Source organism: Lissotriton vulgaris, chromosome 4_1, assembly GCF_964263255.1.
Source record: "Lissotriton vulgaris chromosome 4_1, aLisVul1.2, whole genome shotgun sequence".
Lineage (NCBI taxonomy): Eukaryota > Metazoa > Chordata > Amphibia > Caudata > Salamandridae > Lissotriton > Lissotriton vulgaris.
Window position 1 is genome coordinate 1,605,351,844 of NC_141691.1, and position 23,962 is coordinate 1,605,375,805.

General features: G+C 40.5%; 1 protein-coding gene across 1 annotated transcript in view; it reads right to left on the minus strand.

Moving 5' to 3' along the window:
* The window catches only part of TRAM1 (translocation associated membrane protein 1), a 188,198-nt gene that overhangs the window by 96,385 nt on the left and 67,851 nt on the right, over positions 1 to 23,962 (minus strand). The window contains exons 3-5 of the mRNA XM_086965860.1: positions 21,872 to 21,987; positions 21,397 to 21,513; positions 13,245 to 13,303 (exon numbers count right to left, since the gene is read on the minus strand). Coding sequence (XP_086821986.1) covers positions 13,245 to 13,303; positions 21,397 to 21,513; positions 21,872 to 21,987 — 292 coding nt within the window. The remainder of the gene's footprint in view (positions 1 to 13,244; positions 13,304 to 21,396; positions 21,514 to 21,871; positions 21,988 to 23,962) is intronic.

A 23,962-nucleotide genomic window follows, 5' to 3' on the forward strand; every position in this document is an offset into this window, starting at 1 on the left:
CATGAGGGGCATCTTATGGCTAAAAGGCAAGGTGTTTTGGTATTGGTAACACAAGCCTACTTTACTTAGCCATATTTCTATCTGTTAAGCTGGATAACATGGTGAGTATTTCTTGGTTAAAGAACCTGGTGTTGTGGTCTAAATACCAAAAAAACCTTTACTTCCCAAATCCTTCCATTGACATACCTGATAGAACTTGGTCGGCCTCCCTGCTCCTCCGTGTTCAGCGTCATTCAAATGAAATGATGAGCGAGACACGGGGGCTGTTTAAGTACTGCCTCTTCCCTTCTTAACCCGGAAGTTAATGGAGAAAATGCTGTTTTTTTTAAAGAATATGTATTACTTGATCGTAATTTATTCTTAGATAGTAATATATTCATTATCCGGTATTACGGGTGATTTTACCGAGTTAGAGTCAAAACGGGCATAATTTTACCATTATCGGCAATTTTCTAAAAACCGGAAGTAGTTATGCCGAAACGAAAGATTGCACACAGTCTTACTAGACTAATGGACCAGACTATGAAATCTAATAATACAACGTGCATCTAATTTTAGTGACGAACAATTTTCATATTTATTACATTTAAGGCGCATTTTAGAATTATTGTGAACTCGTTCGAGAAAAACGGCGGCCATCTTAAGTTGGGGAGGTTCGAAGCATATACAATACTTCGTGTATTATGCTCATAGAAGTAGAATATAGTCAATAAACTAAAGCTATAGTCTACATCTGCTGATAACAACGAGCGCTGTTCCATAAAACGCACATTGGATCCTTACTTTAAAGTATATTTGACTCATGTGTTACATGGCGGCCATCATGGATTGGGAAGAGTTCATAAAATGAGCGCTATGTTTAGAAGGTGTAGAAATCATTTCGTGGGATTGGCATTACAGGCATACTACATCCATATAGTAAATATCATTATAGTATAGCAATAAGCATGTTCTCAACATTTATACAGTTGGTCAAAAAACAGGAACTACGTTTTTTGCTCATATTTACACACATGTTATGAACATCAAAGATGCTTTACGGAACCTTTGAAAATCATAATTCTGACAATTTGCGCTGAACACCGTTTTTACAGTAGCCAGTTTCAACTAGTGTTCTACCATGTTACTTAGTTGATATCGTAGAATGGTTAACATGGTTTCAGATTACCCAAAAAAATAATAATCATCTAATTACCTGAACATCATGACAGCACAAGATATTACTGACATTACACTTTGTTCAATACAGTAGAGTAATAAAGTAACAGAGGGGAGAGTGTATACTACACGTGTTTAGTTACCAGTCATTGCATCTGATTCAGTTAATACTAAAAGAAACCTACATGATTAATATTTCCCATTCCTCTTTGTTATTAAGCCCTGTCCTAAAGGTATTAAACCGGGACATGAAAAACTGTTCCCTAGTTTTTCTCTTAGTGTGTGTATCTCCCCCTCTCAGGGTTTGATGCATGACCTCTATCCCACACCATTTCAGATCTTCAATTTGGTGATTGTGAGACAGCCAATGTTCTACAAGGGGCGCTGTTTTCTTTTTTGTTCGAATGGCAGATTTATGTTCTGTGACTCTAGTCTTAATTTCTCTAGAGGTTTCACCAATGTAGGCTTTATTGCAAGGACAAAGTATCATATACACTAGATTTTTGGTCTTACAATTGATGAAACTTTTTATCTTGTGTCTAATGCCATTATGCTCAATCATGGCCACTTTCATCATTGTTGTGCAATTGGTACACATATTGCAACAGAAATTCCCGACAGGTAGGGGTCTTTTATCTATAGTTTGTTGGCTATTAGTTTTTTCTTCCCTAAAGGTATGGACTAAACAGTTTCTCACTGTTCTATTTCTTCGGAAACTGTACAACTGTTTAGGGAGTTTTTCGCCGTTCTTGTTTCTTAAAAGTGACCAATTTCTGTTGATTATATTTTTCACTTTGTTACTAACTGTACTGAAATTTCTAACAAATATAAGTCTGTTGTCTGTAGTATCTGTTTGCTTTTGTTCTTTTGAAAATAAAGATTCTCTGTCGTAATATTTAGCACGTTTATATGCTTTTTTAATTAGATGTTTGGGGTATCCTCTTTCCTTTAGTTTGGCTGATAGAACCTTTTGGCTCTTGGGATGGTTGCTGTTGTAATTTAATAAGGTATTTCGGTCAGTAGGTTTTGTATAGAGTTCCACGGCTAGAGTACCATTGTTTGCCTTAATGCTGATGTCAAGGAATTCGATGCTTAATTTATTATGCTTGGAAGTGAAATGCAAATTCACATCCCCCAGGTTTAACCAACTGATAAAATCGGTGAGGTCTTCGATGGTCCCAGTCCAGATGAAAAAAATATCATCGATATACCTCGAACAACATGTAATGTTTTCGAAATATGGGGCTGCAGAATTAAAAATATGCTTATCCTCAAAGGCAGCCACATACAAGCAGGCCAGACTGGGAGCACAGGTGGCTCCCATGCTGGTGCCTTTGACCTGCTTGTAGAAGTCATTCCTGAACAAGAAGATGTTGTTTTTAAGGATAATTGTCACACAATCGATAATGAATGTTGCGTGGCTACTCAGATCACCAGCTTCTTTGTTAAAGAGGCCCTCTAACATCTTGATAGTGTCATCCTGTGGGATGTTGGTGTAGAGGGCCTCAATGTCTAGTGTTACTAGCCATTGGTTTTGGATATCGTAGAGATGGCCTTCTACTTTGTCTATTATGCTAGTGGTGTCTTTGATATAAGCTTGTTGGACAGTTACTAGGGGCTGTAGAAATTTGTCTACATATTTACTGAGTGGCTCTATGATCGAGATGATGCTGGACACAATGGGCCGCATAGGTGGGTCCAACAGGTCTTTGTGGACTTTGGGAAGTCCATACAGTGCAGGTATGATAGGAGCCTTGTTTTTTAAAAATCTGAATTCATCCTCGCATATTATTTCGTCCTCCTTAGCAAAATCTAATAGGGAGTTTACTTTTAAGATTAGTGCATTCCATTCATTTCTGTTGGATTTGCAGTAATGTTCAGAATTGTTAAGGAGGAGCATCATTCTCCTATTGTAATCCTCGGTGTTCATCAAGACGATGCTACCACCTTTGTCTCCAGGTTTTACTGTGAGATATTTATTATTTTCAAGGTCTTTAAGGGCCGCATTTTCTGCTTTGCTGAGATTATAATTATTGACTATTGGTTGTCCTAGTAAGTCACAAATATTACTCTCCACTACTTGTTCAAAAAGTAGTACATGTTTGTGGACCATACCGATTGTTGGGGTCCAGTTAGACTTGGGTTTAAGTCCCGATTTATTCTCTGCTCGCTCTTTTTGTTCTTTATTTTCAAAGAAGTCATGTAGCCTAACTTTCCTAAAAAAACCTTGGAGGTCTCTCTCAAGATTGAATTTATCTATTCTGTTGTTTATAGCATATCCTAAGCCTTTCTCCAAGACAGTTGTTTCGTCTTGGGTCAAGGTTATGTTTGATAAATTAATAATTGCAGCTTTATTGTTATTTAATCCCATTTCGACTGACTCCTGGTCTTCATATAGGGCCTCTTTTGCTGTGGAGGTTGAGGATAAAAATTCCCTCTCGCTCTGCCCCTCCCTCGGTTCTGATTGCCTCTCTGAGGTCGGTGATCTAAAAAAGGCAGGGAGCTCTGGTTGGCAGTAGTTTCACCATTGTTAGTATTATCAGGGTGTGTTTCATTATCAGATTCAGCACTAGTGTAAGATGAATCTGAAAAGGTCACTTTTTTTTGGGTAGACTCTTCTCGGTTGTTGCCATTGATTCCGATTAAAGTGCTCTTCTCTCGGTCTATCAAAAAAGTATTTCTGGGTGTAAGGGTACACTGCTTCAAGATTATAGTTTGCGACAACTTTTCAAAATGTATTTGATTTATTGTTTAGGAGATGGCTAGTAACACTAGACATTGAGGCCCTCTACACCAACATCCCACAGGATGACACGATCAAGATGTTGAAGGCCTCTTTAACAAAGAAGCTGGTGATCTGAGTAGCCACGCAACATTCATTATCGATTGTGTGACAATTATCCTTAAAAACAACATCTTCTTGTTCAGGAATGACTTCTACAAGCAAGTCAAAGGCACCAGCATGGGAGCCACCTGTGCTCCCAGTCTGGCCTGCTTGTATGTGGCTGCCTTTGAGGATAAGCATATTTTTAATTCTGCAGCCCCATATTTCGAAAACATTACATGTTGGTCGAGGTATATCGATGATATTTTTTTCATCTGGACTGGGACCATCGAAGACCTCACCGATTTTATCAGTTGGTTAAACCTGGGGGATGTGAATTTGCATTTCACTTCCAAGCATAATAAATTAAGCATCGAATTCCTTGACATCAGCATTAAGGCAAACAATGGTACTCTAGCCGTGGAACTCTATACAAAACCTACTGACCAAAATACCTTATTAAATTACAACAGCAACCATCCCAAGAGCCAAAAGGATAATATCCCTTTCGGTCAGTATTTAAGAATAAGACGTAACTGCACCGACATCAGGGATTTTAACAAACACGCTGATGTTCTATCAGCCAAACTAAAAGAAAGAGGATACCCCAAACATCTAATTAAAAAAGCATATAAACGTGCTAAATATTACGACAGAGAATCTTTATTTTCAAAAGAACAAAAGCAAACAGATACTACAGATAACAGACTTATATTTGTTAGAAATTTCAGTACAGTTAGTAACAAAGTGAAAAATATAATCAACAGAAATTGGTCACTTAAGAAACAAGAACGGCGAAAAACTCCCTAAACCGTTGTACAGTTTCCGAAGAAATAGAACAGTGAGAAACTGTTTAGTCCATACCTTTAGGGAAGAAAAAACTAATAACCAACAAACTATAGATAAAAGACCCCTACCTGTCGGGAATTTCTGTTGCAATATGTGTACCAATTGCACAACAATGATGAAAGTGGCCATGATTGAGCATAATGGCATTAGACACAAGATAAAAAGTTTCATCAATTGTAAGACCAAAAATCTAGTGTATATGATACTTTGTCCTTGCAATAAAGCCTACATTGGTGAAACCTCTAGAGAAATTAAGACTAGAGTCACAGAACATAAATCTGCCATTCGAACAAAAAAGAAAACTGCGCCCCTTGTAGAACATTGGCTGTCTCACAATCACCAAATTGAAGATCTGAAATGGTGTAGGAGAGAGGTCATGCATCAAACCCTGAGAGGGGGAGATACACACACTAAGAGAAAAACTAGGGAACAGTTTTTCATGTCCCTGTTTAATACCTTTAGGACAGGGCTTAATAACAAAGAGGAATGGGAAAGATTAATCATGTAGGTTTCTTTTAGTATTAACTGAATCAGATGCAATGACTGGTAACTAAACACGTGTAGTATACACTCTCCCCTCTGTTACTTTATTACTCTACTGTATTGAACAAAATGTAATGTCAGTCATATCTTGTGCTGTCATGATGTTCAGGTAATTAGATGATTATTATTTTTTGGGGTAATCTGAAACCATGTTAACCATTCTACGATATCAACTAAGTAACATGGTAGAACACTAGTTGAAACTGTGTACTGTAAAAACGGTGTTCAGCGCAAATGGTCAGAATTATGATTTTCAAAGGTTCCGTAAAACATCTTTGATGTTCATAACATGTGTGTAAATATGAGCAAAAAACTAAGTTCCTGCTTTTTGACCAACTGTATAAATGTTGAGAACATGCTTATTGCTATACTATAATGATATTTACTATATGGATGTAGTATGCCTGTAATGCCAATCCCACAAAATGATTTCTACACCTTCTAAACATAGCGCTCATTTTATGAACTCTTCCCAATCCATGATGGCCGCCATGTAACACGAGTCAAATATACTTTAAAGTAAGGATCCAATGTGCGTTTTATGGAACAGCGCTCGTTGATATCAGCAGATGTAGACTATAGCTTTAGTTTATTGACTCTATTCTACTTCTATGAGCATAATACACGAAGTATTGTATATGCTTCGAACCTCCCCAACTTAAGATGGCCGCCGTTTTTCTCGAACGAGTTCACAATAATTCTAAAATGCGCCTTAAATGTAATAAATATGAAAATTGTTCGTCACTAAAATTAGATGCACGTTGTATTATTAGATTTCATAGTCTGGTCCATTAGTCTAGTAAGACTGTGTGCAATCTTTCGTTTCGTGTGTATCAACAAAGGGAGAGGTAGGGAGAATCAGGGACACTCTCTCAATCCCCGGTTATATGTACTTCAACAAGAAAAGAGAGGTCTGGTCAGTCACAGGACTGCCACAAATTTGGAGCGAATGATGGATGGGTAACACACTTACTCAATTTGAGTAGGAAGGCCCTCACACACCGACCTGGTCAGTGTCATGCTTCATCATCGGGCCCCACCAAAGAGGCTGAGTGCCTCTTTGGTGTGCTGCGACGCCAGAAAGACGGCGGAGCTGGTCGTGTGGGGAGGGCGTGATGTGAGTGAAATATAATTAAAAGTGCCTAGGAGGGTATCAAAAAAAAGTTTTTTAATGAGTGATCCCTAAGGCACAGGTAAGTGGTATATGTGTCTGAATTTACGTGCCAAGGTTGTTAGGATTTGGTTAAATTCAGCTAGATACCACACAGTTAATTAATCAGTCAACATGTTTCTGCCATACTAGTGGTATAAATTCACCAAGGCATTCTTCAGGACTATACCCCGGCGGTATGGACACTCTAATAGTCCACCCTAACCTGGGGACGTGAAAGTGAAAAAAGAAAAAGTGAAAAAAGTGCTTAAAATTAGAAGAGCGTGATGCTCATTCTAAAGAAAAAGCCCCAAATTCAGGGGTATTTCAGCACTTTAAAAGAGGGCGCTACTAGCACCATGGGTCTCGGGAGGAGGATTGGAGCGCGCCTGGCACATCGCCCTCAGCGCTCACAACCCGCTTCTGAACCTTCAGAAATCCTCGGAAACCGGCATAACTACTTCCGGTTTTTAGAAAATTGCCGATAATGGTAAAATTATGCCCGTTTTGACTCGAACTCGGTAAAATCACCCGTAATACCGGATAATGAATATATTACTATCTAAGAATAAATTATGATCAAGTAATACATATTCTTTAAAAAAAACAGCATTTTCTCAATTAACTTCCGGGTTAAGAAGGGAAGAGGCAGTACTTAAACAGCCCCCGTGTCTCGCTCATCATTTCATTTGAATGACGCTGAACACGGAGGAGCAGGGAGGCCGACCAAGTTCTATCAGGTATGTCAATGGAAGGATTTGGGAAGTAAAGTTTTTTTTGGTATTTAGACCACAACACCAGGTTCTTTAGCCAAGAAATACTTACCATGTTATCCAGCTTAACAGATAGAAATATGGCTAAGTAAAGTAGGCTTGTGTTACCAATACCAAAACACCTTGCTTTTTAACCATTAGATGCTCCTCATGTTACTTGACTTTATAAATAAAAATTGGGCTATTAGCAGATTATACTTGCAAGAAAATCAGCAGCAACATTCTAAATACTTTCCATACATAAATATGGCGAAGTTGTTGTAAAACATATACATGTTGTATATAAATTTAATACCTTAATAAGACTATATGGCCTAAAACATTAAATAATATATCGGCCAGTAATGCTTGTAATATAGGAGAGAGTATTTATGATAAATGTTATCACTCTATCCGGTAAGATATTTAAATATGCCCACTTTATCCAAACAGATAATGAAGTACCATCAATCAAACCTATACAACGTTTGAAAGGATATATAGCTGTGGTAAGTGAGCAACACACCTATGTCCTCTGAATAGGAAGACCTATCATAGTGTTCTTCTACACACATATATATATGTCTTAAACCCGCAGGGATCTTAAACTCAAGAAAAAGACCCAAGTCTGCATCACATAGACTCATACTGAGAGAGAAGTCCGGTGGCCCCTCCGTTGTTCTTTTAATCTGTACCTTGAATTGAAAACAGGTAAATTTCGGAGTAAAATTACACGAAACTGCACTAAAGCATAGACCAAACCATTCGGTTTTAAAAAAACATATTTTATTAATTTTCTTTGTTAAGGTCACAGTGCAATTTGAAGACTAAGATGCACAGATATCTGGCTGTTTAGAAGTCTTCTGAATGGTCAAAACAGAAACTTCACAATTTTCAGGTATTCCCTCTCTCTGTATTTTAGACATGTGTCCCTAGAACTTTAAAGGCTTTACACCTCACCAACATAATGTGTAAAGAATAGAGCCCGTTAGTACTTGCCAAGCTTGAAAGCCAAAGTAGGTCCTCATGTAAGCACGTTTTCTCTAGATAACAGGTTTACTATATCAAATGTTGTTATGTAGATTGGTTGGGTTAATAAACACTGCATACAGATAAATGATTTTATGTTGAAGGAATATATACTTAAAAATGTTTTTTTCAATTTTTTAGATTAATGTTGAAACTGTCAAAGTGTCCTGAAGAAGGTGTAAACCATAAAAAACGTACACCGAAACGCAGCGTCGACCTTTGTTCTTTGATTTTCTTTTGTTTCTTTCACTTTTGTGAATATTTTATTGGATTTTATTTAGATTGTAACCCTAATTGGGAGGTGATTTTAATAAATTGTGTTTATACCTTTCCAGTTCTATTGTTGTGTGCTTACCTGTTATACTTTGACTACGCATAACAATGTTGTGTAGAGACATATAGTCAGACAGTGCTTGCTATTTATATTTTATTTTATTGTAATCACTCAAGGACCTTTTTGGAAGTAGCTTTGCTGTAGCAAAATTCACCTCTTGTCAGTACAACTGACCCTATTGAGTTCACTACAAATCACAGGTCTTTCCTTCTTTTCACGGTGTTCCAGACTTGCCATAATGGAATTAAGTAAGTCTTATGCTTGGGTGGTAACAACGGTTTCACAAGCTGCATATAAAACTAGTCAGCATATGGGTTTATGGCTGCTTGGGTCACTATTTTGGGGAAAATGCTTGCTTTTCAGAAAACAATATACTTTTCTTTCTTTTTTTTTTTTTACAAAATAGGTCAGTCAGTCAAAATACTTTATTGCGATAACTTAATATCATATAAAGACAATGGCAAAGTACAAGTTATTTAAAGTACATATACAATAAATACATAGTTTAAAAACGGTTGAAATACATACAAAAGAAATAAAATAGGGATTCAGGAGTGGAGCCACTCCCGATCTAAGATTACGTGTCTGGCTACACATTGCAACTTTAAATTGTAAGGTTGGTCCACTTCCATCAACCACCTGGTGTGCAATGCATAGTTTTTTAAATAACTCCATCCACACAACTAGCACCCACAGTCCTGTATAGTTATTAAGTGTAACACTGTGTTGCAAATAGTTATATCATATTTATGCTTTACATCTGCTAGCTGGCAGTATCAGTAGTTACAAAACCTCACAAATATTCATCTGTTGCATAGAGTATATCAGTACCCTCCATTACCTTTCATGAGAGTCCACCACTGGCTGACATGCTACTCTTAATGTCAAACATTTAGCTTGTAACATTTTGCATCCTGAAGTGACATGATAAAAATAGGCTATAGTGCCCTGCTTGTGTAGGTGAGAAAGCAAAAGACACACAGATGATGGGCAGAATGCAGAGCAAATCAAACATTCACCCCAAGTCAATAGATCTGGGAACAATCCACTGTTCTTTTGCTCACCATGCCGCCCCAGTTTAGACACAGCCATATGGAAATCAGTCTTGACCCTGTGCCTCATGGGAACAGTCCAGCCCGAACTCTCAAGCCAGGTCCTCATTGGACCAGAAACAAGCCTCCCTGGACGGGTTTTGGGGCATCACCCCATATCAGCCAGGCTAGCTTGAATCCAGTGGCACAGTGAGCCAGAGGCCCACGTCTGGGCATGCCCGGGGCACTTAGGGCAAGAAAGCAAAAGACACATAGATGATGGACAAATGCAGAGCAAATCAAACATTCACCCCCAGTCAATAGTTCGGGGTTAAATCCATTGTTTTTACTCACCATGCCAACCCAGTTTAGACCCAGCCATATGCAAATCAGTGTTGACACTGTGCCTCATGGGAACAGTCCAGCCCTAACTGCCAAGCCAGGTCCTCATTGGAGCAGAAACCAGCATCCCAGGACCGGTTTTGGGGCATCACCCCATATCACCCAGGCTAGCTTGAATCCGTACTCTCCATGCCACTGGAGTCAAGCTATCCTGGGTGATGAGGGGTAAAACCCGAAACCCGTCCTCGGATGCTTGTTTCCACTCCAGGCAGGAACTGGCCTGGCAGTTCAGGCTGGACTGTTACCATTGGGCACAGGGTCAAGACTGATTTGTAAATGGCTGGGTTCAAAATGGAATGGTGAGCAAAAACAGGTTGAATTTAGGCCCAGATCTATGTACTGGGGTGAAGGTTTAAAATTGTTCTGCATTCTGTCCATGAATTGTTATTTTTGATGCTTGTGTAGGGAGTACGGTTCATCTTTGAGAGAAAGATCTCCAAGGTCACTGGCACTACACAGACTGTTGTAGATCATGGGCAGTGTAGACCTAGACTGTGGTCAGCCTTGGCATTAAGGGACAGGAAAAATATATACCAAGTATAATGATCACATTTATATCTAAATAAGTGTGTAATTGCCAAGTTACTTGTGATATTTATAACCCTACCTACTTGTGTTTTGTACCATATTAGTAAATAAGAGAAGCCTTAGAACACCAAACTAGGTGTCCTTGTGGTGCGGTAGGTGGGCTGAGAGAAAGTTGCCAAAATTTGTATGTCTCGGACAAGCCTGTTTCACCACTCACTAATTTTAATCAGATGGAAGGTCTGTTTTTGGATTAACAAACAGAACAGTCCTTTTTGTTTCAGCACTGAATGGCAAGTACAAATACCTTTACTGACTGGAGGAACTACTGGGTGCGTGTGACCAAAATCCTCAGTATGTGACAAGAACCAGCTGGAGGGGGGAGGGGTTAAAGTTACTGCTAGACCTTGGAAGGGAGTATGGTTCAAAGTGATCTTGTTATTTAACTAAGTCTTTCATTGAGGTACCCCTGATTTTCCGGGAGTTCTTTATGGTGGTTTAGGTCCTAAAGGTCCCATAGAATTCAGATTATTACGAAAGCTCTTTAATTGAGCATGTAGCACTTGAGAGGCCTTGCGAATAGTAGGATCTCTTGGCCTTTTTAATTGACGTTCTGTACACTATGGGCTGCCAGCGAAGCTGTTCTGGTTGTTGAGGTTCTAAGTTTTCCCCCACAGCCTGAGGGAACTGGTTTGTTTTGTTTACAGTTATACAAGCCACTTTCCTTCTGGGTTCTTTTGAGTGAGTCTATCATTTTGAATGCTCCGATTAATCACTGGTGGAAATGTTTTATGAACATTACTGGGTCTGAGGGGAGGAAAATGCCCCATTTTCTTGGAACGAGGGGACGTGGAAATGTTTCTATATCTAGAAGTGAAGTATGAATTTGGATGTGGAGATGGGCGTTTGGGATGCTACCTGGAGACTAAACTTGATATATGATGGGGTGGCCACTCCATGTAGTGGGAGGTTTCCAGTGACTTAGATTAGACTTAAGGAGAATACAGCACCAAGTGGGTATCCTGCTAAGTAGGCCTAATGACCAACTAGGGGAAGCAAAGTGCTTCAACGCAGTGATCATGAAAACGGCTTGTTGTAGTGCTGGTTTCTCAACCCAGATTTTGAGCTCTCATACGGTCCAGCGATTCAGATCCAGTGGTATGTCCACTGCTGACCCCAGGAAAGCATGCGAAAAAGCTGATGTGTGGGAGAGTTTAATAGAGGAGGAGAAAGAAGAAAAAAATGCACTGAAGGCGAGCAGTGAAAAAAGGAGTATTTAACATTCCAAGGTTATTTATTTATTTATTATGTTGTACATGAAGAGGGTACTTTTGTGGACTGCTGCCATTCCACAACAGTTAATATTTACTATATTTCCTTAGAGTGTTACTAGACACTGGGGATTGCTTGGTGTAGTGTGGGAGCAACATTGGAACACAAACAGGTTTCTGTTAAGAGAAGGTGTGGTAGGAGATCCGCCAGTACTGTCATTTCAGTTTTTGCTTAGCGAGCGGTTACTGATTATCTTGAAAGACTGAGGATTGTTATGTATGGTAGGGGATGTGATCTCCCGTACCAGACTAGAATGTTGCTTATTATCTTGCGGGTCGAGCAGTGGGTATCTGGCATGACTGATCGAGATTGGATCTGGATTTATGATCCAATATGATTCTCCACCACCCGCCCCTCCCCCAGAGTTAACCCTTCTGCCCTATTGCTTCACTCCACTGACATCCTAGACTAAGTAATTACCAAGTCCTCTATATTAATATTTTGAATGCCTTACTTCTGCAATAGTAGGTAGAAATGTCTTTCTGGTTTAACTAGTCGATGATGTTGCAAGGCTAACCGTTGAGAGCTCAGATACTTAGGTGGAGATATTGTATTCTGAACCTCAACTGGCCAAGCTGTCGTTTTTCGTTTCCAAAAGTGGCCTGGAGATTGGGGTTTGTATCTCTTATTGGCGTAGGAGGACAACAGGGTCTACAGAAAGATTTGTTGACAGATTAGTCTCTCTTGGGGCACTGCCAGGTGTGCATTCCCTTCCAGGTTGGTGCATCTGGATATAGGATTTGGAAGCAATAGAAAAATACAGAGCACCAGACACTGTATACAAAACCTATAGGAGCCCAACAGACAGTGAGCTTTGAATCAATTAGATAGCTGAAACCCTCTGGTTCGGGGAACCAAATATGTCTTTGCAAATGGTAAACACAGTAAAAACGAAAAACCAAAAGAACTGAACTTCTGTGGTACACGGAACCATCACCATGGAGCTGCTCTTCCCCTTTGGGTACCGCAGTCTTAAATAAGTTGTTAATGACATCAGCAATAGCATCACCAGTCTCCTGATTTGGAGAACTGATCATTTTCTGGAAGCTGATCAACATCTGAGGATATTTATAATAGACGGCTTCAGTGTGAAAGTGAGCTTCATTAGAATTTGTGAAACCTATAAACTACTGTACCACTTTCCACGATAAACTATCATGAAACCATGACAATTGGCAGGTAGAACTTCTGTAGCCTACTTTCTTGCACTGAGTAATTCTGTATGAGCAAAAGTGGAAGGCAGTCCTTATAAGCGCATGCACAAGTGATAACTAACTCATGTGATAGTTCCTGTATTATAAAGATTTCAACTTACGGAATATGAACATGAGGATAGTCTTTCCACAAAGCAGTTGGATCCGATGCATAGTTTTCCTGAAATGTGACAGAAGAAAAGGTGACTGCACTATTAACAAAATATATTTCAAGCCGACTAATGTGAAACAAACTTCATATTTCATGTCATACCACCAAGTAATACCAATAGACCAGGTGAAAGGGGTGCATTATGCATTTTAAACGTTACTCCAGTTGAAATGGGGTGTAAGAACCTAACCGGTGTTTTACAAATCCCTTTCTCAACTCTGCTATGAGTTGTGACTGCTAATGGACAGACCAGGCATTGAGGAAAGACAGTTGATTTCTGCCCCAATAGGCTTTTCCTTCATTCAATTAAATAAAATCCTTCTTTCCAAAGTACATATTAATAGGCTGAATTAAATATGATTTTGCTACTATATTCATAAAATTCTAAACACATTGCCATTTTAAAGGACACCTCATCCAAACCAAAAGCATTTGTCACTTACCTATCCATTTGCGGTTTTCCCTGACAAATCACCGTTTCACCTCTATTCCAGGGCTAGGAATTCTAAAAGCGTTTGCAACAGAACTGTAAATGTTGTTATCAATGAGGATGTGGGTGGTGATTTTCGAGGAATGAAATTAAAAAGGAGGGGTCTCTTGCTGAATGTAGATGTGACAGAAATCAAAAGCGAAACAATCAATTTAAAAATTTCTTAAATCAACAAGGATTTCTTTGCCAGCTAGCTCAGCAATGAAGACCAACGTCTGAGGTTTGGCCGTTGTTTATTAAGTCATGGCCAAATAGGTTTAAGTTTTTGATTTTGGGACCAGAAATGAAGAGGGCACTTTTTTAGGTAGCAAAAAACAAGTCTCTGTTAAGGAGGAAGGCCTCAAATGGTTTGGCGGAAGACCTGGGCAAGAACTAAGATAGATGCATCTTCCGTCAGAAAACTCAAGTTCATCATATCCTCTTTGGCATGGCAGAAGGATGTGGAAGAGCAGAGGACACATTCCTCCACTATGATTTTATTTAATGTGTGAATACCCGCCTCATTTTCTGGTCTTATATAATTTTTGGAGACACAATTTTGTATTTGTTCTAAGGGGCATGAGTAGCGTACAAGAGTTAATTGCACAGTTGGTATATATTATATCAGAAAATATATAGTTTATTTGCTTCACAGGTCTACCATAGTTGAGCATAAACGTTACATTTAGTAGAGAATCTGACTGATTTTAATCAATATCTCAATTCCTTGGAAAACTGATCAGAAAAAGGGAATAATGGGTTCCTAGTCCCTGCAACTTGTAGCACAAAAGGTTCAATATAGTAGCAAATTCACAGAGAGAAGTCTGAAAAACAAAAATTGTATCAGATCTTTGAACAAGGTTTGAAAACAGTGTTTATGAGGGAACAGTCTTTACGGATCCCCATCTCACTATATGTGCAGCACAAGATTAGAGCGACAGAAACCTCTTGGGTTGAAGCTTTGAGATACTCCTCTTCCTTTGATCTAATGAGTCAAGCCATGTTTGTAAATGGATTGGCATTTTTAAAGTTCAAATATAGCTAGACTGCAGAAAGTGCGTAACAGGAGGGCAAAGGTCGAAGATACATACGCATCAAAACCCTTTACATGTGGCTAAGTAGACTGGGGTGGTTGCTTCTTATTGTGTAGTTGGTAACGTTCTCCATACGTTTTTCAGTTCTTTGTTGAATTGCAGGAGGAGAGGGGCTGTCTAGACGTCGATGTGGATGCTGTTCCACATCATGGGTTCATAGATGGAGAAGGCCTGTGTAAAGTCATTCAAAAGAAGATGCAGGAGATGATTGTAGTCCAAAATTAATTACGTTTATTGCAGAGGAAATAAGATCCCATCCATCAAGTTACAGAAGTCAGGTGCAACTGTCTCTCTATTCACTCCACAGTATTCTATCTCCATGGAGCTACTCAAGGAACAACAAGTTTACCAAGAGCAATTGCTTAAAGGGAAACCAAACTTATGTACAAGATAATTATGTAAACAGCGAGCACATTACTACTGCTTGCCTTCGATTTATTTGTTTTCATTTTGGCAATGTTCTGGCTCCTGGTGTGGCACTGCCTGCTTTAGTGGTTAGTGACAAAGCCAGGTAGCCATGAGGGCAGTTTCTGGTGGCCTTGCATGTATTACAGCTGGTCTACAAGATGTTGCAGGTGTCGTTCCTCCAGTGTTGGGAGTGATGTGGTCTAACTTCTTCAGGCCTTATTAAGATGCCTTTTAGAGGGCCAGTAAGGAATTGTGAAGGCTGATGAGCAGAAATTTGCCTCCATACCAGCTGGACTGTTCTTAGACTTTTTCCAGTAGAATAGGAAAGGTTTTGCATTTATTCAGAAGACTGAGCAGGTACGTCGTCATGTTGGTTGTCTTCCTCATGTATTCTTGGAAGAAAAGGTCTTTGTTGAGAGAAGATCCAAATCATTTTATATCAATGGATAGTACAAGACATCCAGGTGTGTTTAGGATAGTTGGTCTGCTGCAGTTGGTGAATTTGCCAGATTAAGCATTAGGTAGGTGCTTGACATACAATTATGGATAGGATAAGGCACAGTATATATTGCTGGATGAGATAAGCCATGTAGAGTTGTTAGCTTACTGATGTTCTTCCAGCTGTCCACTATAGTGAACCATCTGCTCGTCTTGAAACTCCTAATAAATCTTTTCTTTTGAAGGACTACTACATTAGCCAGCTAACAATTTCTTGCTTCCCTTTCACAAATCTCACTTTAAAATAAGCCACCCTACACTCATCTAAAAAAAAAAAAAATCTCTTTTCCGAAAGCTACTGAAGCTGTTGAAAATATCACCCTCCCTTGCACCTCATCTGGCTCCTTTCTAGGACTACCAAGTACTACTTGGATATTCCCTCTCCTGTTTTTATAAAAATTAATGGAGTAGATCAAGCTTTGAACTGCAACAAGTTTTATTCTACACACATCATTTGTCAGAATGCCACCCATTTGCATTGCAATGCATCTAGGTAAATAATGTACAAATCAGGGAAATCATTATTCTGAACTCAAAGTACTTTTCAGGAACCACCTAATTACACAATTCAAATAGCTAGTACTCTGTAAAACAACTAGAAATTGAGGGGAAACAAAAGCATGCAACTAAGCACGGGCAATAGAACATGCAGATTGATCTGTATAGCTAGTTAAGTCCCCTTCCACTCCTAACTTTTAGACCCAGATGTTAAACTGGACTGGTGACTTGACTGCTAACAGACACCAAGCGGGGAATGGAAGATGGCCACTCTCATATTATAAATGTCCATCAACAGAATCACAAATTTCAATATCTCAAGTCCCATGGTTCTTTAATAGCTGTCCAGCGAAATGATATCTCTCGTCTCCTTGCACTGGATGTACATAGCTTCAGTCTTATTGAAGGATACATTGCACTGTAGCCACTTGAGAGTGCTAGCTGGTGTGCTTGAATTATTTTTAGTGTAAGTTACCGTTCAGACCAGATATCAGGGTTACTGGAAAATGTCAAAATCTTCTTGGGAGCTGCCTTGATATAGGATCAAGGGAGGGATCCTTTTGGTTGGTTGGCTGTGCCTAAACCCTGGGATTTGGGATGGGTGAGGGAAAACTGGTTGCATGCATACAGAGAAGTAAAGTTGTATTAAGAGAGGAAGGTTTTTAGAACTTTCTCAAACTTGAGGAAATGTTATTGAGTTCTCAAAGGTGAGGTCTGGCTTGTTCTAAAGTCAAGGGCCAAAGACTTTGATAGACTTTCCTTCATATTTCACGCCTCCAAATTTGTTTTGGTAGGGAAGAGTAGTGGTTTTGGACCACCCTGCGTCCCTCACACCACCATTGCCTGGAATATGTGGCTACGTTTGGTGCTATCTGTGCAAGAACAGGTTCACTCATGATAAATGTTTATAGAGCATTCGTATGTAAGAAAATCTTTCATGTGAACATTACTCAAAGACACACACATACACTGGCTGGGTGATAAACTCCAGATATTTGCACAGTGCTCTACTGCAGCAGGGTGAAGTTTCACTTTTAACACCCACCACCCTCCCGAAAGCAAAGTAACCTATACTCTCACTGGAGGATCATACAAACACTAATCACACCTCACACGCTCAAGCTTCACTCCTTTTATGGGAGCGAACTCTTCTCATCCACAGGGGCAGGAGGGCACCATTTATTTCCCTGGCACCTTCTAACCAGATGTGCACTGCAACTACTCTAGAGCAGTAGCTCAAATGGCGAAGCTACAACGCCAACACACCTCGGTAAGCAGGTCTATCTGGTCCATGTAGGAAGCTGGATCTCTATATAGTGCTCCAAAATGAGGTACACTGTACAGAGAGTCGAGGTGACCCTTACTAATGATTTAAAGGGGCTGTAATATTAATCCCAAATGCTCTTTTGTGGCGTTTGGACAAGCAGTTTCGGCTTGTTAGAGGATGGTATTACACATTTATTGCGCACACAGAACCAGTAAGCGAGACACACTAAGAAATCCAATACTAAGTTATTTAAAAAAAAGAACAGATTTTATATGAATTTAGACGCCAAGATCATCGTAATAGGGTAAGTACTTGGAGTCATCCCTTTTTAAGAATAAAGAAACACACTAGTATTTTTAACTTTGAAGTGGTAATATTATCCTATGGGAAAGAAACAATACTGCAAAAAGTCACTTGGCAGTGACTTACAGGACTGTTCTTTTGGAATGAAAATAAGCCTGCCGCAAGGTCCAAAGCAGCACCAACTAGTCACCTCAGCTCTGGGGTGTCTGGGTGCAAAGGTGCTTTTCCGCTTTGGGTGTCCCATTGAAGACAATGGGAAACGGTCCCGATGAAAAGAGGCTGCAAGAAGGAGCGAGGAAGGGAGAGGAAGCAGTCTGGTTAAACTCCTAGGTGAGATCAGGTCTTGAGGGTCTTGGGCAGACACTGCTGTGTTCATATCTAGGACCCTAATTCGATATTCCCGATTTATGCCCTTGTGGGGTTACAATCAATAATATCCTGACAAAGGCATACGAATCCGATTCATATTCAGTAATAGCCCATGCAATCCAAAGCACAGCACGGCTACTCCCATCGACTCCTAGAAAGCACAACGCGTTCTTTAAACAAACCAAGCCTCCAGCAGCCCGGAAAAACCCCCTGCTTTTGTTTTGATTTGAAGAAGAACTCCTGAAGTCCAGCAAGAACCGTTAGTTCTTGGTGACGTCTTATGTCCAACCTTACGTCAAACCCGGCACATTTCAGGTATAAAATACCAACAGTTGCCTTAAGCAGACACACGGTGGTTTGGAGCAGAGCGGCCATCTACTTGCCCGAGAGCCCAGCTGATGCGAGTGCCCACGGAAGCCGCCCCTCCTGTTTGACGCACTGAGAGAGACGCTGTCTTTTTCTCCAGCCGAGAAACCCAGCTCCGGCGTTTCCAGCCTACCCTTGCGGGTTGCTGGGATATCGAGTCCTGAGGAAAGAAATACCAGACCTCCCACGTTCTATTACCAAGGTACGGAGCGGACTAAACCCTAAAGAGAATTCTTGATGCAGATTCTTGGCAAAATTATCTTAACCAAATTAACTTAAACTGCTACTTACTCATCCCTTCCCAAGTATTAGGCTTAGGTCAGGTACACCGGGGTAGGCTTAGTTAGAAGCACCAGTTGAGTACGTTAGTCAATGTATTTATGTATGTATATATTTTATCCATTTTAAAGTATCATATATGGCTAAGAAACCGTATCATTTTTTTTTATAGTATTATTTACTAATACTATTTTTACTATACGCACTTTACTTTAAGTATTGCAATTGTGGCAATTCATTTCTCTTGCATGAGAAAGAAGACTGTTCAATAAATACCACCTTTTTATTGAAAACGCCCGTCTCTCTATTTCTCTGCACTCTGGTGAAACTAAGTATGCACTGCTGACTGAGTGAAATAGCTGTCTATTGTTTTCACACGACTCTGGAGATATACTCTTATTCTGAGGGAGCAAAGTTGTCATGTTTATGCGGTTGTCGGAAACTGAATCCCTTCTTGTCTGAGCCAAGGGAGCTAGTCCCTCTCTATTCATTCAAGAAAGTTTCCAGTGAACTCTGAGCTAGCTGGCGCAAACCAAAATTAAGTTTAACATAGTCAGTAGAGACCTAGATGACCTCAGTCCTACGTCTACACTGCTTTTTATGTTATTCCAATGCGCAGAGCCTATTGGGAAAATAGGAACTACACTACAACACTGGATATCAGGCTGGGGGCTAGGGTGGTGCTTTGTCTGGTGGGTTATGCCGCTGAATACTCCTGGTTCTTGGTCCCAGCAGAAAGAGGCTGCAGGCGATGACTGGTGGACCAGTCTGCCCAAACCTGTTCACACTGTCACCTCCCTTGGGCTGTAGAGCTCCGGTGCAGGGGAGCTTTGAGGCATGAGATCGCGGCAGTCAGGGACTCACTCTATCTTGGTGACCTGGTGAAGAGGGGAAACAGGGCAGCAGGACCACTCGGTGCTGGCCTTGTGGATCCTGATGTCCCTCGGCGGTAGGCCTGCCTTTGTGCTGTTGGATTCCAAATGACGCTCCTATACCGTTTGGTTTTCAATCACCAACAACAGGAATTGTGCATATTATTGACTAATCAGCTGACTGATGTTTCAGGAGCCTTTTATGTATACATATGCTTGATACATAGTTTACCAACGGTGTAATACACTACAAAAAGATGTATTGAAGGTGGTAGCGTTTTCTGTTGCCCTGTTTTTGTAGTAATTCTTTAACATTGTTTACAGTGTGATATAAATCTGAATAAGAGATACCGTGTTTCTTATGTTCCTTTCAATTCATTGTACATATATATGACTTGATGAAAAACGAGTAATTGTGTGAAATAATTCCTCAAGGTGCATTTTTCTAATTAGTTTAGGATTCCAAATTTGCCACCAACAAGCGTTGGTTGCTGCAGCTGCTCGGATACCCAGGGTCTTGGTGCTGGGCGGGCCCTGGGATCCAACCTCCTGGAGCATGAAGACCTTCTCCAGTAGCGCTGCGTCTTTGGTGGGTCCGATGGCAGACAACACAGCTTTTTGGTGCCTACAGATGCAGGGGACCTGCTCCTCTGCTCCAAGAGAGATATTGCTGGAAAGATGAAGTTGGGGGTTCCTACTCTACAGCTTTGGGAGGGGACAGCACTTTCTGGTTGAGCAGGGTCCGTGCAATTGTCGAGGTCGAGCAGCACAGAAGGGTTTTGCACCAAGTGGAGATGAAGTCCTCAGTTCTCGCATCGTAGGGCTCTTCTTTGACCTTCTTTCTTCTAAAACAGACTAAATGGCCAGGACACCAGGAAATTAGATTAAACACTCAATTTAGGGGCTTTAAGGGGAATGAAGGGTAGCAGCCAATGTCCTACTTACCCCTGGGTCACTACACTCCCTCAATGACCACTTCCTGAGGGGAGTGGGCAATACCCTGTCCCAGAGTGCCTAATTTCACCACACTCAAGATGGTGGCATTCTTTTGTGTTCACTTCAGGCTGTCCACCCTAGTGGCGTGTTCAGCCTATCACTGCAACACGGCTCCTGACTAGCTAATTACCCGCCTGCCTGCCCTGGTGACAAATGGCCTCAGAGCAGGGTATGGCATCCTCCATGTCTGGGGGAAGCCAGGCTCTCAAATCAAAGCTGGCAGAGACTTTGAAGCCTATGGCCTTGATATGCTGATTTACTAGCCTTCCTGCTGAAGGAGGCGTAAACACCTCCTGCCAGAGCAAGTATTGTTCCTGACCTCTGCAAGCGGGGCTCTCACCACCTAGGAGGTCAAAAACTAGTCTATATGGACAGGCTGGAGAAGACCAGTCAGCCAGCACGCCAGAGGACTAGTAGAGTTCAGGGGGTACCTCTAAGCTACCCTCTGGGTGCATGCATTAATAAATCAAACGCTGGAATTAGTGTGGGTTTATTAGCACAAGGTGTTTACCAAGCACCATTGCTCAGAAACATACAAAACCACAAATAAGCGCATGGCCTTAATAAACGTGCGTAATGCTTATCCAGATGGGAGATTGGTAATTTATTTAACAGATCTGCAAGTTCTGAAAGCAGATTAGTATAACAAGCTGTTAGAGATTTACCAATAAAAGCATACTCACCGACGCTATAATGCTGGCTCCCCAAGCACAGGAGAAAAGATAGAAGGCACTGAGTTGACCAGATTCATTGAACTTGCTGTGTTTCGTTTTGGAAAAGTGCATACGACGGTTAATTTTCTGAAAGGGCAACAAAAGGGACACCAGCTTGTGTTATCTGTATTTATTTTCCATTTAAACAAACCGTAAAAAGAAATTGTGAAGTTGGGAATACAGTAATTCAGTAATTCGAAATTTACTGGTAATCGAATGTAGTCCGTATGTCAAACTGAAATCATTTTGCTAAGTGCATCAAAACAGACCAAATCAAGCAGGGGGGGGCGGGGGGGGGGGGCGCGGGGGGAAATCAGTAATTTTAAATAGTTACATTTTTAGGTTAACTGGGAGTATAACTTGAGAGCAAATAACCGAAACATTTATGTTCAAACAACTGATGATCTTGTGAATAGTGTTTTTAATTAAAGTAAGATATACTTACATCTAGCACGTACTCTTGAATAATTGCATGCATGATTATAGCGACCAGCATATAGAAAAAAACGGTGGCCACATCTTTGATACCATAATGATAGAGGTTAATGGATTCTCCCAGCTCTGTAAAGAAGAAAAACACTGAAATTAAAGCCAATGTAAGCCAGAAGTAAACAAATATGGTGGCATGTCGATGCAATGCACTTGTTGCACACATCAATTTACAAGATTTAGTTGAGGAGAAGCAACGTTTCTCGATTTGAGGCACATAAATTGAAAGAAAAATGGTTCATTCCACATGGAATGCACTGTGGTAGTGTATTCTATAAAATGTGAACCGGGCTCCAAAACGAATTCTTTGCCAATTTAAGCAAAAATCAGTGCGTCATGAATGGGACGATTTAGAGGTCTGCAAAAACGTCTCGCACGCCAGTGCGGCCTTCTAATTTCAGATTTATGACAAAGAAATGGCATTAGGCAATTCTGGAAGAAACTGGGGCTGACCAGTTAAAGTTGAAGCCAACAGTCGTACCAGCCCATGCCTAATGTTCTCCCCATCCAATATAAGGTGCACCAGTAATCTCAAAGTAAAAATCCAAATTTCAGTCAGCTAGTCGGATAAAAAAAAAACCTGATATAGGTGTAGCTTTGTGGATAACTAACATATGTCAGAACTTGCAATCGTGCTGCTGTTGCCAATGGAGGATACCCGTGTGCTATCGTAACAAGCATTTGCAATGCAATAGGTCTCGCATTTACGCAAGACCTATTGCATTGCAAATGGTAGGCATTGCGGACAGTGGCGGGGAGGAAGGGAGAAGGCACGGACAACGGGAGGACAGAGGAGGGGGGGAGAAGGCACGGACAACGGGAGGACAGTGGAGGGGCGGAAAACGTACGGACAACAAGAGAGCGGGTGTGTTAGGCCATGGACAACTGGAGGGAGAGGGGAGTAAAGAAGGCACCAAAGGATGCTGTGGCTGCAGTAGAACCTCATTAAAGAAAATAGTGCTTGCAGTGGAAATAACACTACCCTGTAACAACGAAAGTAAAGGAGCCAGTCGCCATGGAAGGTGACAAATGAAGAAGAGGAGGTAACAAGGAGGGATTAACAAGCCTATTGACGAATCAGATGCCAGCATATAGGACAGACAATGACAAGCCAATGGCAAACATGGGCGGGAGTGGGAAGGGCTATTTCCCACACTAATTTTCACGGAGCAGTGCATGCATGCAGGTTGTATGACGCGATATCACGGATATAGATATCAAATGCATTTACATCGCAGCTTTTAAATCGCAACGGCGTTGACATCGGCAATTTAAACATCGCACGTTGTTGCGCCGCTAATGCGGCCTTTTAATTGGATCGCGTGTTACATCAATGAGATTACATCGCGCGACATAGCGCTATGTTTGTGGTCTACTGTGCCCCCTATTGAAGTTTGAGGACATCGTTTTCTTATAGTAATGAATCCAAATCTTCGAGAGCTTTAAAAATTTAAAATTTATGAAGACATTTGAATATATATATATATATATATATATATATATATATATATATATACACATACATACACACACACAGTTCATTCATTTAGTAACTGTTAAAAACATAAATATGCCCTTGTTGTAACCATGAGAGTTACATTGCAGAAAGTGACAAAAAACATTTCACATCGTTTACCTGGAAATGGCAAGCGGAGTAGGAGATATTTTATTTTAATTATCTGAAGTGAATAACAGGTCTGCAAAAAACCGTAATACTGTGTGCAGGTGAAGGAATCATCTACGCATCAGAATTGGGTCTGTGTAAAAAATGACACTAAATTGCATGCATTTGGTTGCAATGTGGTCAAGTCAAATAATAAAACGCAGTTTAAGCTGCTGCTTTAGTCAATTGAACGCCTTCTAATTCAGTCATGGCCGCATACTGTCTATTCGCACTGTGTTCATCTTTAAACTCAATCCAAATAGAACCCACCACCACCGCAGCTGTTGAGATGGGTCCCACAGTCACTGTGTATCCTTCATGCAATGGAGCGTTGTGTGAAAAATTGGAGTTTCGCCTTGTGAGAAGGGCGAAAACATGGTGATG